Raw genomic sequence first — 15,345 nt, forward strand, 5'->3', positions numbered from 1 at the left:
ACTTAGCCAATAAAAATTCTATTCTATTCTATTCTATTCTATTCATTCATTCATTCATTTTATTTTGTCAAATACATATTAAATAATTATATAAATATAAGCATGAATTGAATACATAAAAGGAATACAACTAAAGGGAACATTAGGACAGGGACGGTAGGCACGCTGGTGCTCTTATGCACGCCTTACAGACCTCTTAGGAATGGGGTGAGGTCAATACTAGATAGTCTTTGGTTAAGGCTTTGGGGATTTTGGGAAGAGACCAGAGTCAGGTAGCACATTCCAGGCATTAACAACTCTGTTACTGAAGTCACATTTTCTGCAATCTAGATTGGAGAGGTTCACTTTAAGTTTGAATCTATTGTGTTCTCGTGTATTGTTGTGGTTGAAGCTGAAGTAGTCATTGATAGGAAGTACATTGTAGCAGATAATTTTATGAGCTATGCTCAGGTCATACCAAAGGTATGAGTTCTAAATTTTCTAAAGCTGGGAATCCTCCTTCCCCCTTTTGCACTTTTATTGTTTTTCGTTCAAATAAATATTCATGTTATTTTACTTGGCTCTATCTTTATTTTTTACATTGACCAGTAGCTGCCTCATTTCCCACCCTCGGCTTATACTCGAGTCAATAGTTTTTCCCAGTTTTTGTGGTAAAATTAGGTGCCTCGGCTTATATTCGGATCGGCTTATACTCGAGTATATACGGTAGTTTTTTAAAGGGTGCATATTGTATAAGCCAAAGATAGAATCACTGCAGTTTTTGTTGCTATTTTTTCCCCTCTTCTCATTCAGTTGTAATCATACTCCTGGTTACATAAGATTAAGTTCAGTTGTGCCCAATCTGGGTTGTAAATTTTAAATCTTACAATGTTTTGCTATATTGGGTAGAATTTATTTCTGTATCTTTGATGGTGTATGCAAAATAATGAGAAATGAAGGTACATAGTTTCAATTACAGTTTGTGATTAGAAATTTGAAGGCATTAATATTTGATTTCACCTGATCTCAGAGTCAATTTGCTAAAAAAAATTAGACCACGGGCTATAATGGGAGAAATCAACATTTCTGCAGCTGCTTTAATTCATTTGGTAGAGTTGAAAAGAGCACACATAGAAGAGCTTTTTAATTTTAAGGTCAAGGATTTGCTGAAATAATTTTTGAACCTCTTTTAAGGTAAAGTTAGTACGTATGAGGAACTAATAGCTCCCGAATTGTGTGGCATATTAGTAAGCTTTCCTTACCAGTATAGAAAGTATCCTCCTTCACAATAAAATTGTGAATTTTCCTAAAAAGTTTTCTACCTCCTGTTCACTTTTGGCATGATTAATTGACAAGGTTAACTTTTGGGAGGAACAATGTATTATATATTCTTTGTGCAAACTTTAAAAAATGGCAGATAAGTGTTAATATCACTATTGCCTATTATTATGAAATCTATAATATAAAAATAGTATAGTTCATATACTGTAGCTGAAACAACAGCTAAGTAGTCTCAACTCAGTCATGCAGACAAAAAGATAAATTTATCAAAAGAAGCCAAGACACAAAAAGTTGCAGAATGGAAACAGAAATTACTTTTGTTTATTTTTGAGAGAAGGTGGGGAGAAATAAAATGGGGACTTGGGAACTGCAAGCAGTTTTGGGAAGGAGACAGATATAGTTTAAGAATTAAGGACAAATAAGCCCCAAAGGATTTTATATGTGGGATTGGAGAAAAATGGAAGATCACAGAATAGATTTGGGAAATGGTAAAGTATCATAAAGGAAAGAGGAATTAAAAAATTAAAAAAATCTGAGTCCCTATTTCTCTCCCCTCACCCACCGTCTATCAGAAAAGTAAGTCCAAACAGCAGGAGCGTACTTCCAAGACCACTGTGAGAATCAGGTGTTGTGCAAAGATGAGCAAATTCATTGGTTGGTGAACTCAAACATTCTTCCTCATCCTTCTGTTATGTATTAACAGTTGTGCCTTTAAATATTTGAGCGGGAAATCAGCACGTTGCTGATTGGACGAAGCCTCCAGCAGAACTGTATAAAAGGAGAGGTTTTTCCCCCAGCCTGTTGCTGGGTTCACCCTATATTAAAGAGCTGTTGTCACTACCCTGGTCTCCAGCCTCGTTACTTCCCGAACCTAACATTGGCGACGAGGATGGGATCTCGAGGCTAAGGAGAACCAGAACCGAGCTGAAGCACGCTAGTCCCGAACCCAGCAAACCCAGGGCAGAAACGCGGAAATGGCAAACACGCCACCCGCACCGTACAACCCGGGCAAGGAGAAATGGGGAACATATATGACCCGTTTCGAAAGCTTTCTAGAAGCCAACGAACTACAGGGGATCCCTGATAACCGCAAGCGGGCTTACTTCCTAAGCCATTGCGGGCCGGAGGTAATCGAGATTGCGGAAGCCCTGGCAGAGCCAACGCCGATACAATCGGTATCGTGGCCGACTCTGCAGACTTTGCTGAAGAACCATTTCGCACCGACGCCGTCCAAATACGTGCAGCGGTTTGAATTCGGAGAACGTAGACAGATGGAGGGCGAGTCCATCGGTGACTACATGGCCGCTTTAAGAAGAGCGACCAAGGACTGCGGATACCGAGACTTAGACGGTGCTACTCGAGCAACTCATCCGAGGGGTCAAGGACATCCGCCACGGCGGCGACTGCTAGCCAGGAGCAACCTGACACTAGCCACCGCTCTGGACGAGGCCAGAGCACACGAAATGTCTACTAAAGCAGCAGAGACTCTGCAAAGCCTCTTCAATCCAAGACGAGCGCAAAGCCAACGCCAGTACACCAGGAGGAGATTCAGTCCGAATCCGAAGGTGAGGCGAGGATGAGGAAGGGTCTGCCGGACCGAGAAACGCGACACTGAGGACCGTGACGAGTGCGGAAGCTGCGGAGGGCAGCATCAGCGCCAACGTTGCAGGTTTAAAGACGCAACATGCCGGCGGTGTGGGAAGAAAGGACACTTAGCTCAGGTGTGCAGAGCGGCCCAACCTTCCGCCGAAAATTCAAATCGGCCAATCAAAACGCTGAACCGGAAAGGCGGCCCGCGATTGGTTCAAACAAGAAAGGCGAAGTCTAACCAAGCGACTGTCATTATAGGCCGCGCCCCACCCAAAGTGGAAAAGAAGATTTTCACAAAGCCCAAGATCGAGGGAGTACGGTGCAGGCTTGAAGTGGACACGGGATCAGCGATCACCATCATGTCCTGGGACACCCAGGCGAAGTCGCTGCCATCCGTCGCGAAGCGCCATCTGCAAGCACAGCGGCTACGAGTGCACGACTACCAGGGGAATCGCATCCCTGTTCGAGGGACCACCTCCGTCCGAGTCGAGTACGGCCCTCACAAAAAGACCCTGCCCATCACGATCGTCGAAGGAACTCTGCCCAGTCTGTTGGGACTAGACTGGTTTCGTGCCCTGGGCATGGGAGTGACTGGCATCTACAGAAGTGACTGCAATTTGAAAGACATTCTCTTTAACGAGTTCGAAGATGTCTTCAAGGACTGCCTGGGCAAGTACAAGGGGACCCCTATTTCCTTCAACTTAGACCCCCAGGGAGCCCCCATTAGGCTTAAGGCGGGGAGAGTCCCTTTTGCCCTAAAACCAAAATTGATAAGGAGCTGGACAAGCTCATAAATCAGGGGGTTTTGGTGCCAGTCGATCACGCAAAGTGGGAGACGCCAATCGTCACCCCCATCAAATCGGACGGGTCAATTAGAATTTGCGCTGACTACAAGGCGACGCTTAACAAAGCCTTACAGAAAAGCGCGTACCCGGTTCCCGTAGTGCAACATTTATTGCACTCCTTGGGGCAAGGGCAAGTCTTTGCAAAGTTAGACTTGGCCCAAGCCTACCAACAACTGCCAGTAGACGCCCGCACAGCCGAAGCCCAAACGATTGTGACGCACAGGGGGGCATTCAAGTGCACCCGATTGCAATTTGGGGTTAGTGTGGCACCAGGGCTGTTCCAAAACCTGATGGAACGACTACTGCAAGGGCTCCCAGGGGTAGTTCCCTACTTCGATGATGTCCTAATTTCAGGGGAAAACATGGAGGAATTGGGGGAGCGGTTAAGAAAGGTCTTGAGCATTTTCCGGACAGCCGGATTAAAAGTCAAGACAAATAAATGTCAGATAGGGGTCGAATCGGTCGATTTCTTGGGCTACCGGATAGACAAGAAAGGAATTCACCCTACTGAGAGCAAAGTTAAGGCAATTAGGAAGGCTCCAGCGCCCAAAAACAAAGCAGAGCTGCAGGCATTCCTGGGATTGGTTAATTTTTACGCGGTCTTTTTGAAGAACAAAGCAACTGCTATGGAACCGCTGCATAGGCTCTTAGGGAAAAATACTGTTTGGTCTTGGGGAAAGTCAGAAAATAGGGCTTTTGAAGCAGTAAAGAACCTGCTCTCAAGTGATAGCCTGCTCATCCAATATCACGACTCACTACCCCTAGTGCTGGTTTGCGATCGTCCCCTTATGGGGTGGGGCTGTACTCAGCCATAGACTTCAAACGGCACAGAAGCCCCTATAGCGTTCTACTCTAGAACGATGTCCTCCCCAGAGAGGAACTACAGCCAATTAGACAAAGAAGCATTAGCCATTGTATCAGGGGTCAAAAAATTCCATGAGTATGTCTTTGGGCGGAATTTTGAAATCGTGACTGACCACAGACCGTTACTTGGATTACTGGCTGGCGACCGGCCAACGCCTGTGGCACTTTCGCCACGTTTGACTCGATGGACTATATTTTTAGCCGCTTACTCATACAAGCTGCAGCATCGACCGGGAAAAGAAGTGGGGCATGCAGACGCATTGAGCCGATGCCCACTGCCAGGGCGACCGAAGACCCCACTCCGGGACACCCATCCTCCTTATTGACTCGTTGGACTCTGGCCCAGTCACATCAAAGGAAGTGGCTCGGCATCATACCGACATTGTGTTAAGGACTGTACTCGGTTGGGTACAGAGAGGGTGGCCCGCTGCGCCGGGCGAACGGTTCAAAGAATTTGTTAAGAAACGTGATGAGCTCTCGGCTCAAGGGGGGTGCCTGTTATGGGGTGATCGTGTAATAATTCCTGTTAAGTTAAGGGCAAGGTATTGGACCTCCTCCACGAGGGTCACCCAGGCATCGTAAGGATGAAGGGTTAGCTAGAAGCTATGTATGGTGGCCACTCATGGACGCAGAGATTGCTGAGAGGGTAGGGAAATGCCAAGCTTGCCAAGAGTCCAGACCGCTACCCCAACAGCCCCAGTCAGAGAATGGGAAAAGCCCCAAGGGCCTTGGTCAAGAATCCACATTGACTTTGCTGGCCCCTTTCACGGCCAAACGTTCCTAGTGGTGGTGGACGCATTTTCCAAATGGTTAGAGATCATACTTATGAAGTCCACCACAGCCGAAGCAGTAATCGCAACCCTGCGCCACCTATTCGCAACTCACGGGTTGCCGGACACCATCGTGTCCCACAATGGGCCCCACCACGGCAGCCCAGTTTGAAGAGTACGTGGCAGAGGAAGGCATCCGACATGCCCTCTCTGCACCTTTGCACCCGGCGTCGAATGGCCTTGCAGAGGGTTCCGTGCAGAGCGCTAAGGAGGCATTGACCAGGCTCAAGCCAGGTGACTGGCAAACAAAAATAGACTTTTTCCTAGCCGCCCAGCACAGAACCCCAAGCACAGCCACGGGAAAAAGCCCAGCCGAATTGCTAATGGGACGGAAACTCCGGTGCCCACTTGACCGTTTGAACCCCCATTACACACCCGAGGGTTACAAGGGGGAGCTAGAAAAAACAAGGAAATGAGCATAGGCGACCGGGTGTGGGCCCGAAACTATGGGGACGGCCCGAGTTGGGTCGCCGGACAAGTAACGAAAGTAACAGGGCCAAAATCGACGTGGTAGAGCTACCAGACAACCGAGTGTGGCGGCGCCACATAGATCAGTTAAGGAAACGAATAACTGACCAAACCAAACCAACAGAGACAGGTAATGACCAATACCACTTTGAATCCACAGCTGACAATGACCCGGGAGAAGCGCAAGACTTACCTGAGGTTCCAGAGTTCCAGCGGCGCCATCAGGTCCCCGAGGGAAACAGCAGGAAAATTCCAAAATTAATCCAAGGCCGGATGGCCAAGAAAAGAGTCGGCCAATAATCCAGAGCCCGATGGCCCAGAGAAAGAGCTGGGAGGAAAACAGCCCTCCGACCAGCTCAAAACACCACCCAGAACTGAACCGCGCAGGTCAGAAAGAACTAGGAGACGCCCAGGTTATTTGCGTGACTACGTCGAAAAATAACATGTAAATAAATATGTAAATAAGACCAAGTGTTTTCTGGGAGGGGAGGAGTGTTATGTATTAACAGTTGTGCCTTTAAATATTTGAGCGGGAAATCAGCACGTTGCTGATTGGACGAAGCCTCCAGCAGAACTGTATAAAAGGAGAGGTTTTTCCCCCAGCCTGTTGCTGGGTTCACCCTATATTAAAGAGCTGTTGTCACTACCCTGGTCTCCAGCCTCGTTACTTCCCGAACCTAACACCTTCCACCCCTACTTGGGTAGAAACCAGCAATAATGTTTTGGATATTGCCAACCAGAAAGTCAACTGACTCTCAAAATTGCCTTCAAATCTCTCTGAAGTTATTTGATAGGTCCTAATTTGATCTGATGCAGAGGTGGGTTTCAGCAGGTTCTGACCAGTTTTGAAGAACCGGTAGCGGAAATTTTGAGTAGTTAGGAGAACTGGTAAATACCACCTCTGACTGGCCTCGCCCCCATCTATTCTCTGCCTCCAGAGTCCCAGCTGATTGGGAGGAAATGGGGATTTTGCAGTAACCTTCCCCTGGATTGGGGAGGGAATGGAGATTTTATAGTATCCTTCCCCTGTAGTGGGGTGAGAATGGAGATATTACAGTATCCTTCCCCTGCCACGCCCGCCATGCCATGCCCATCAAGCCACACACATAGAACCGGTAGTAAAAAAAAAATTGAAACCCACCACTAATGCCCTGAATTGATTTGATTATTTGACTTGTTCAAATAATTCAATCAGATTTTCTTCAAAGCAGATAAGCCCTTCTTCAAAGTTCTGCAGAGGACAAATAGACCTGTATCAGATATATTGGGTGGAAGTATTAATCGCTGTAAAATTCAAAGTTTTTTTGTTTTGCTTTGTCATGTCTTTATGCATTAACCATTCATCCATACATACCCCAGGGAAGGATTTGAAACAGTCATACGGATCAACTTACATTTCTATATTTTTCCTTGTATTTAATCAAATATATTGAATATAGGCTTACTACAGGCCATATTTGTGCATATGTGGTGGAAATACATTCCAAAGTGTCCACAGAAACCACAAAGGATTTGTAAGCAATTCATCTTCCAGTAAAGGAACAATGTTTCAGTTGCCTGTAAATAACTGCAATAGACCATCTGGCAATTAATTGCATTCTTCCAAAGAAAAAGAGACAGAGATGCTTTTATTTATCCTGTATGCAAATCTAGTTCTTGGCTTTCTGCCTACATTTGAAGGTAGCCCAACAAATAGGTCATCAGCTGAGAAGCACTTGTATCTCAAGGATTTCCAGCAGATTTTGGAACAGGCCAGGTTCTAAACCTAGGTAGCTTTAGTGAAGCTCCACAGCTTTCATATCAATTTACATTTGGGAAAGTATTGCCGTTTTGCAGTCCAAATAATGCATTGAGTTTTATTTATAAACCAAAAATACCTTTATGTTTTTCTTAAATTTTATACCATGAAGTAGCCATGAATGCTCCAGATTTAAATTAATGCATTTCCCTGTTTTCTCTTTCACATCCTTATTCTGTATTTACATAATGCATTGCTTCATTCAGCTACTGTTTTTCTCAGTCCAGTTTCTCAAACTAAGAAATCTAGAATCTTACTTCCATCTTTTTTGAAACCACCTCTTGTCTCCTGCAAACTGGGTTTGCGGGGCAGAATAATCTTCTATGAATTATATCTGTGTATACTGACTGCTATCTTAGAAATAATTTTGCTTTGACCCATAATTGTTTCTTTTTGGACACTCTTAACCAACAATCAGTAAGCTCAGTGCCTGCTCAAAACCAGCAATGGGTTTTTGAAGCATTTTTTTTGTTATTGTTCTTAGGTGTGAATGTAGAGGAAATGTTCTAAACATTAAAAAGAAAATTTGGGAGATTTGTTGAGCAATCTGATGTCCTCATCTGTATCAAGTTGTTTCCATTTGCCTTAAGATTTTACATTTAGCTTTATTTCCTCTTGTTTCTTTTAGGCTTTTGTGGCTTTGGCATAATGACTTTTTATTTTATCATTCTGTGCTATATTGATTTTTCAGCTTCTTCTTTCTTCCTGATTGAATATTTGGAATTTTGCTTTAGAAATTAAGGTATTGAAAACTAAATCATAGATTTTCTTCAGAAATAACAGTAAACAGATAGTTTCCTAGAAGTGGTGTAATCCATTGATTCTCACCTTGTATCTAGTAAGTAGACTTGAGTTCTTGAAAATTATCTTTTTCTTTTGCTTGAGACCTTTTTAAAAGTTTTAGTTCTTTAGTTCTATTTTTAGTTTCACTAGAGGCAATTAGTAAAATTGGAGTTCAGAGCACCTATTTTGAAAATATGGCAAAAAGTAATTAAACTTACATTTCTCTTTCAGTGAGCATAAACATTTGGACTTGATTAAATTGTGTATTTTCATTAAATTGTCTTTAGGTTTTGAGATTAGAAGATGCTAGGCAAGCATATTTATACAGATGATGTAGTATTACTATCAAGTCCAAGGCATTTCCGGTAGATGTGGAAATAACCTAGATGAAGCTTGTGAGCTTCATATCAGAAGCAGCAGAAAAATATGAGCAAGTATGAACTCATCTATTATTGTAAGGACCATTACACTAATAATTGAATGTAAACACAATCAAGAGGTGCTCCTGAAAACTCTTATTCAAATATGCCTATGCTGATTACATTTCAAGTTACAATACAAATTTATTATATTATAAAATATTTTAGCATCAGTTCTGTGCTTGCTTGCTTACTTGATCCTTATGCACAATTATTTGCATTGATCATGTCATCTATCTTGAAGCATGTGCCCTGATTCCCTCTTCTTTCTCATATACTTCCAGGAAATTGCAGATTTGTGACCCTCTCTTCATTTCCAGTCCTCCATCTAGAATTATATATAGCAACTGGATGGCATAAGCATATAATTTGGAGGCAAGCTATAAATGCTGATTTTTAGCACTAAAAAAATGAAGCCCTTGCCTGATTAATTTCACTGTGCTTTCTAAATAATGCCATGAAACAAATTTCTTTTTGAAATGGCCTTTCTAAATGTCATCTCCTTGTAATGATGCTTTTAGTAGAAAACCATTGTTGATGGTTTGAGTAAACACTCATATAGCCTTGTACAATACAGTGTAAGCAAAAGGTCACAGATATTCAGCATGACTATATTTTATTTTAAATGTCCTTAATCTGGTACTCCCAAGACAGTTTGGTGCCTATCTTCTGGAAACAAAGTTCTCTTCAAGAGTCAGATGGCCTTTACCCTGCTGTTATTTAGATGAGCTGTGAATACTAACCCTTCACCCAGCCCTTTGACAAGGGAAAGTGAGATCTCTTGTTTTATCATACTTTCCATCTTTATTTTTATGCTTTATTGTGATTTCTTTGATGGTTGGGATCTCCCTATGTTCATTTAAGTTTGGGCACATACAAGTTGGTGTTTATTATTAAATTATTATAATCCTCATTATCTCAGCTGGGAGAATACTTATAAGCAGAATCAGTATAAACAATACTATTGTTAAAAACAATCATTTTTAACAATTCAGGAGTATTTTTTCCCATTATAATAATGGGTCTGTGGTATAATAGAAGTGAGACTCAACCATGAAGTCTTTTTCAGGATAGTTTGCAATTTTGCCTTACATAAGTGGTGTGATAAAACAATCAATTAAAGGTAAACCTAAATATATTTATGAGCTATAAAGAAAGTGCTTCTTTAAACACTATAAAATAAAACTGGAGATGAGAGAACAGACACCACTCATAACATTCTTAAACAGGAAGATTAGATAAATAAGATGCAAGGGCATACATGGAAAGTAAACCTCCCTGTGGTTTAGACCAGGGTGGATAACAATAGAAACTTTATTGTCTGTGGACTTCAATTCCCAAAATTTCTACATCAACATGACTGACTCAAGAATTCTGGGAAGTCCGCAGGTCATAAAGTTATCATAATTGCCCACCCCTGACTTTGACTGTTGTTTTTTCAACCTTGGCAGTGTTGAGGAATTCTGGGAGTTGAAGTCCACACATCTTCATGCTGCCAAGATTGAGAAACACTGGCTTAGACATATGGGTGCAGTTATAGTAGTAGCAGTTTAAAAGCTCTCAGTCCAGAAGGCAAGCTTGAACTCAGAGGATTAGTTTAGGAACTGTTGTACCTGTGGAATTACTTGCAATTCTCAACTACACCTGAAGCTTATATTTTGCAATGTCTGAAGACCAATTGTCCAATAAGTGGTATAATGATGCCAGAAACGCCCACAGCTTTTTGATTTTATTTTATTTGGTTGCTTTCAGGTAATAGGCAGTACATGGCATGTTCAAATGAAACCAGCTGGACTAGTTTTTCTAATTATGTCTCTAGGGTTGTCATGGCCTGTAGGGTAAGACCTGGAACAAAGATATCAGGATAATCCTAAAGTTTGCAACTCTTAAAACAGTAACTTACACAATCTTCTGATTTAATATTAAACCCACATTATATTAGTAGTTTGGGGATCAATAAATTGCTCTGAAGTATTGTAAGTCTGTATCCTGATGCGTATGTTCTTTTTTTCAAGAACAGATTCAGTGACTGGGAAATAACCCAACCACATTTGTATCATGTGAACTCTTTTCTTCAAATGTATAAACACCTGAAATATAAAAACAGAACAACTGCCCCCCCCACCCCAGTTTTAGGTTGCACAGAAATCTTTGGTACAGCAAAAATGAAGTAGATGTAAGAATTCCAGCTATTGGGTGATGTGTACCATAACTCACACCTGTAGCATCTTTAACCACACTTAGCAGAGTAGAGCTACAGAGGTAGAGTGGAGGATTCCATTTTATTATTCAGAATAATCACATCGTCATATAGAAAAATGGGCTTAGCAAGTCTGAATATGAAGAATATGGGGACCTGTCATTTCACCGGTCAATAGAGCACAGATTTGTTCTTCAAGATGATGTAAAGCTAGCACGACAGTAACTCATTTAAGCAGATCTTTATTGCTTGTCCCATACAGACTCCTTTGGAAAGCAATAAAATAAATATGTCTTGTGAACTACAAGTTAATTTGTTCAAGTATATTGAAGCTGAAATAGGCAGCCCAAAGTACAATACACTAGTTCCCCTGAATGAGTTGCTCTTTTTCTGATATATGAGCAGTATTTAATGGAATTAGAAACATATTTTTTTTGTTTAAATCACATCTTTTTGTCAATATATTAAAAAAGCCATATAAGATTTTAAGAGGGAGAAGCAGAGAGAAAATCAGATTCATAGAAAAGAAAGACAAAACATTGTGTTTATTCATAGAAAGGATGATACAATAGCTTAGCAGTACATTAATAAACATAAGCTACCTGCTGCAACTAGTTAGATACTCGGGGCATTTAAGAGGAACTAATACAGTCAAGGATAACCCGCAAAATCAGAGGAGCAAACGCATGTGCCAATAGACACTCCCATCTATAAATTAATATCTGAGAAGCAAACATAAATATCTGTTAATCTTCATCTTCTTCCATAACTGTTGTTACTTCACTTCACATCATCTTCCCTCCAATATCAGCTAGAAAATACTATCTGTAATATACAGGGTCTGGATTTAATTTCAGGTGGACTGGTACTATTATTGGAATTGAGTTGATTTGTCAGTGGATCAGGATAGATGATGGTCTTATCTGCTGCTATTCCAAACTACTACCCAAAACAGCTGCTTCATTATGAAGTTGTAAAATACTGTGGCTAATTTGTTGCTCTGAATACCCTCTCATGTTGGCTGGTAGGCCAACTGGAAAATTAGTAGTGAGGGTGCATCATGCTTGAGGCATTGAGTACTCTTTAGTTAGATTAAACTATTTGGTATGTAAATGCAAATCATTTCGAAAGACCATATTAGATAAACTATCAGATGTTCAGGCAAAAACATCACTATCCCAGACTCTGGCAGTAACATGGAATTATTTGGTACACAAGTAGATTTTTGAGCAACGAGTATGAGTTTATGATGTCAATATCTGCAAGAATAAGGACTCAAAACCACATTGTGAGGTTTGATTGAATTCTACTCGGCTTTGATGGTATATTTCAAAAGCAAACTTATATGGGAAAAAAACGCACAAGCACATTTTAACATTCTGAAATATATTACTAGTTTAAAAATGAACACTTCAAAACCCTTAATTTGAGTTAATCTACTTTTACTATCTACTTTTCTGCCTGTGATGATCGTCACTTTATTGACTATATTTCCCACTATTAAATGGAAAATTGTGATTTAATAGAAGAGGCAAATCACCTTTTTTAAAATGAAGTTAAAATATCTTTCAAGACAACTTCAATAGAGGTGAAAATAGGCAGTCAGTTGTTTTCTTGGCAACAATGTCATTTCCATTTTATGGATGCTTTCTCAACTCCACAGCCTGATATTTCCATGTAACCTCCCCAAAAATATATTGGATCCAGTCCAGATTACCTTTTTGATACCCGTCAAGTTCAACTAGTTGCTGCCAATAGTTCATTACTAATAAATCATTTGGTGAATAGATTTCAGCAATTACACTGTGATCAGCTATTGTTTTAAAGCTATATCATCTTTAATGTGATTGAATATCCTTTAAAAAAAGATACACCTTTCTTTTTTGCAGATTATTATAGGAGAGTTCTATCGGATCCACTGCCTTAAGGAGAAATCTCGGTCTTTTATCCAGAATCCATACATTGCAGCATTATATAAGCAAGTGGGTTGCTTTGCATTTGGCTGTGCTATCAGTCAATCCTTTACTGATATTGCCAAAGTGTCGGTGGGACGGCTGAGACCGAATTTCATTGCAGTGTGTATGCTAGACTTTACAAAAATCAACTGCTCCCAGGGCTATATACAAGAATATCAGTGCCTTAATCCTGATGAAAGCAAAGTCCAAGAAGCAAGGTAAGAGTCTTTTTTTTTTTCCAAAAGACATCTGTAGCTCAACCAAAAGGATGTACTTTTGTCTATATAGATTTCATAAATCTTGCTAAAAAAATATGTGGAAGAAGAATGCAAAAGAATGTTAACATTATTGGGAAATCAAAGTTTAAAAAAGCAATTAAGAAGTGGTATGACTGATATATCGAAATAAGTTATTTTCCTAAAAGCATAGAATCTAGTGGTCAAAGGTGAGCTTGAAGAACAGTACTCATACCATTCATAATCAGGATTTCAGATAGGATTATACATACCAGTTTAATTCAACTGTAAAAGTGAATTGGACAATTTCTCTCAGGAAGACATCATCTATGAATCTATATGGCGTACTAAATACATACTATATAGTGTAAAAGGAGAAGTGTGCTTCCTCATGCTGGGCACAATGATGATTGCATTGTTTCCATTTTCTACTTCTCAATAGTATGTGAATGGACTTCATAGGAAGATTAGATAGCAATAGCACTTAGACTTACCGTGTTTCCCCAAAAATAAGACCCTGTCTTATATTTTTTTGAACCCTGAAATAAGCGCTTGGCCTTATTGCCATGCGCTCAAAAGCCCGATTGGGATAATTATCAGGGGATGTCTTATTTTGCGGGAAACGGGTATATACCGCTCCATAGTGTTTTGTAGCACTCTGTTGGTTTACAGAGCCAGCATATTTCCCCCAACAATCGGGAGGCTGAGGCAACCTTGAACCCTGTCAGGATCAAACTCCTGGCAATGAGCAGTGAGTTAGTTTGCAGTATTGCATTCTAATCACTGCGTCACCACGGCTCACGATAGTTGTTTTGTAAAACCAAACAGAGATATTCAGTCAATTATTAAACGTTACCCAGAATTACTTTGTGTGAGATGGGGTGGCTGTATAAATGTTTGCAGTGACAAGCAGTTGATAACTAGTTATCCTGTTGATTTATACTACACATTGATCAGGTAATATTTCATCTTAGATGTCTGCTGTCTCTGTGAAAATTATTCAATCCTGAATTAATAGTTACAAATGAATTTGGATAGAATAAAGAGAAGTTTTAGTTCTGTGGATTGTTCACCTTAAGAGATGAGAAAGCAGAGTAACTGACTACTTATTCAAATAACATATTGAATGCAATGCTTCATATTTTTTTCCTTTTCAGGAAATCATTTTTCTCTGGACATGCTTCCTTCTCACTCTATACCATGCTTTATTTGGTGGTAAGTCTAAGTTATTTTACTTAGCAAATCATGTGAAATCTCTCTCCCTCCCTCCCTCACTTACTCACTCCATGTCCCCTTCCCTCAGGTTTATAATGGGAAATGAACGAATATTATGAACCAGAAAAAGTAAAAGATCATACTACATATATTTCATGTAATAGAATCATAGATTAAAGCTTTAATTATTAAAACCTAGAATACAATTTCAAGGGCTTGTCTCTTAATCATGGAGTTTACACAGTCAAGGCCCTATATGGTGTTGTTTATGCAAGAATAAATCTATAGTTTAAAAAAAACTTGTTATTTATAAAGAAGCATAGACACAGTAATTCAGATTCTATTAGTTCATAGAATATATGTTTGAAACTAACTTGATTTTTACCAGTTCATCCATCCACATATAAAATTGCTTGGAAAATGCAGCAGTGTAAACATAAAGAAATGCAGTCATGTGAACAATGTTATTTTGGCTTCCAGCCGTCATTTCCATATAAAACAATGTGTCACGGATCCTGCAATACTGGTTTCTTTCTCTACTATTAAGAGTTTCTGATAGTTGTTTGGCATCCAGGAGAATCAGGGAGATACAGGTTTTTTATCTAGAAGATCCAGAATTCAACGTGTGGGATAGTGTTAGGAAGGACTGAAATACTGGAAGATCTCTGAAATTCAGTGGTAGACTACCATGAGTTTGTTATCAAAGGGGGAAGAAGTGAAGCAGATAAATCACTATGTTTGGAAATTAAAAAGCGGCAAAAGCTATATTAAGAATGTATTGGATGGAATGGAAGAAGAGTTACCGCAGAAGGATTCAATAATCCTACATAGAATATATCAATTGATAGCCCAGATTAGTTGCTTGATGCACATAAAAAAAGG

The 15,345-nt window shown here is 40.3% G+C and overlaps 1 protein-coding gene across 2 annotated transcripts in view; it reads left to right on the forward strand.

Annotated features, from left to right (window-relative positions):
- The window catches only part of PLPP3 (phospholipid phosphatase 3), a 99,349-nt gene that overhangs the window by 53,086 nt on the left and 30,918 nt on the right, over positions 1–15,345 (forward strand). For both annotated transcript variants that reach the window (XM_058175111.1, XM_058175113.1), the window contains 2 exons: positions 12,947–13,230; positions 14,406–14,463. In XM_058175111.1, coding sequence (XP_058031094.1) covers positions 12,947–13,230; positions 14,406–14,463 — 342 coding nt within the window. The remainder of the gene's footprint in view (positions 1–12,946; positions 13,231–14,405; positions 14,464–15,345) is intronic.

Source organism: Ahaetulla prasina, chromosome 3 (assembly GCF_028640845.1).
Source record: "Ahaetulla prasina isolate Xishuangbanna chromosome 3, ASM2864084v1, whole genome shotgun sequence".
Classification (NCBI taxonomy): domain Eukaryota; kingdom Metazoa; phylum Chordata; class Lepidosauria; order Squamata; family Colubridae; genus Ahaetulla; species Ahaetulla prasina.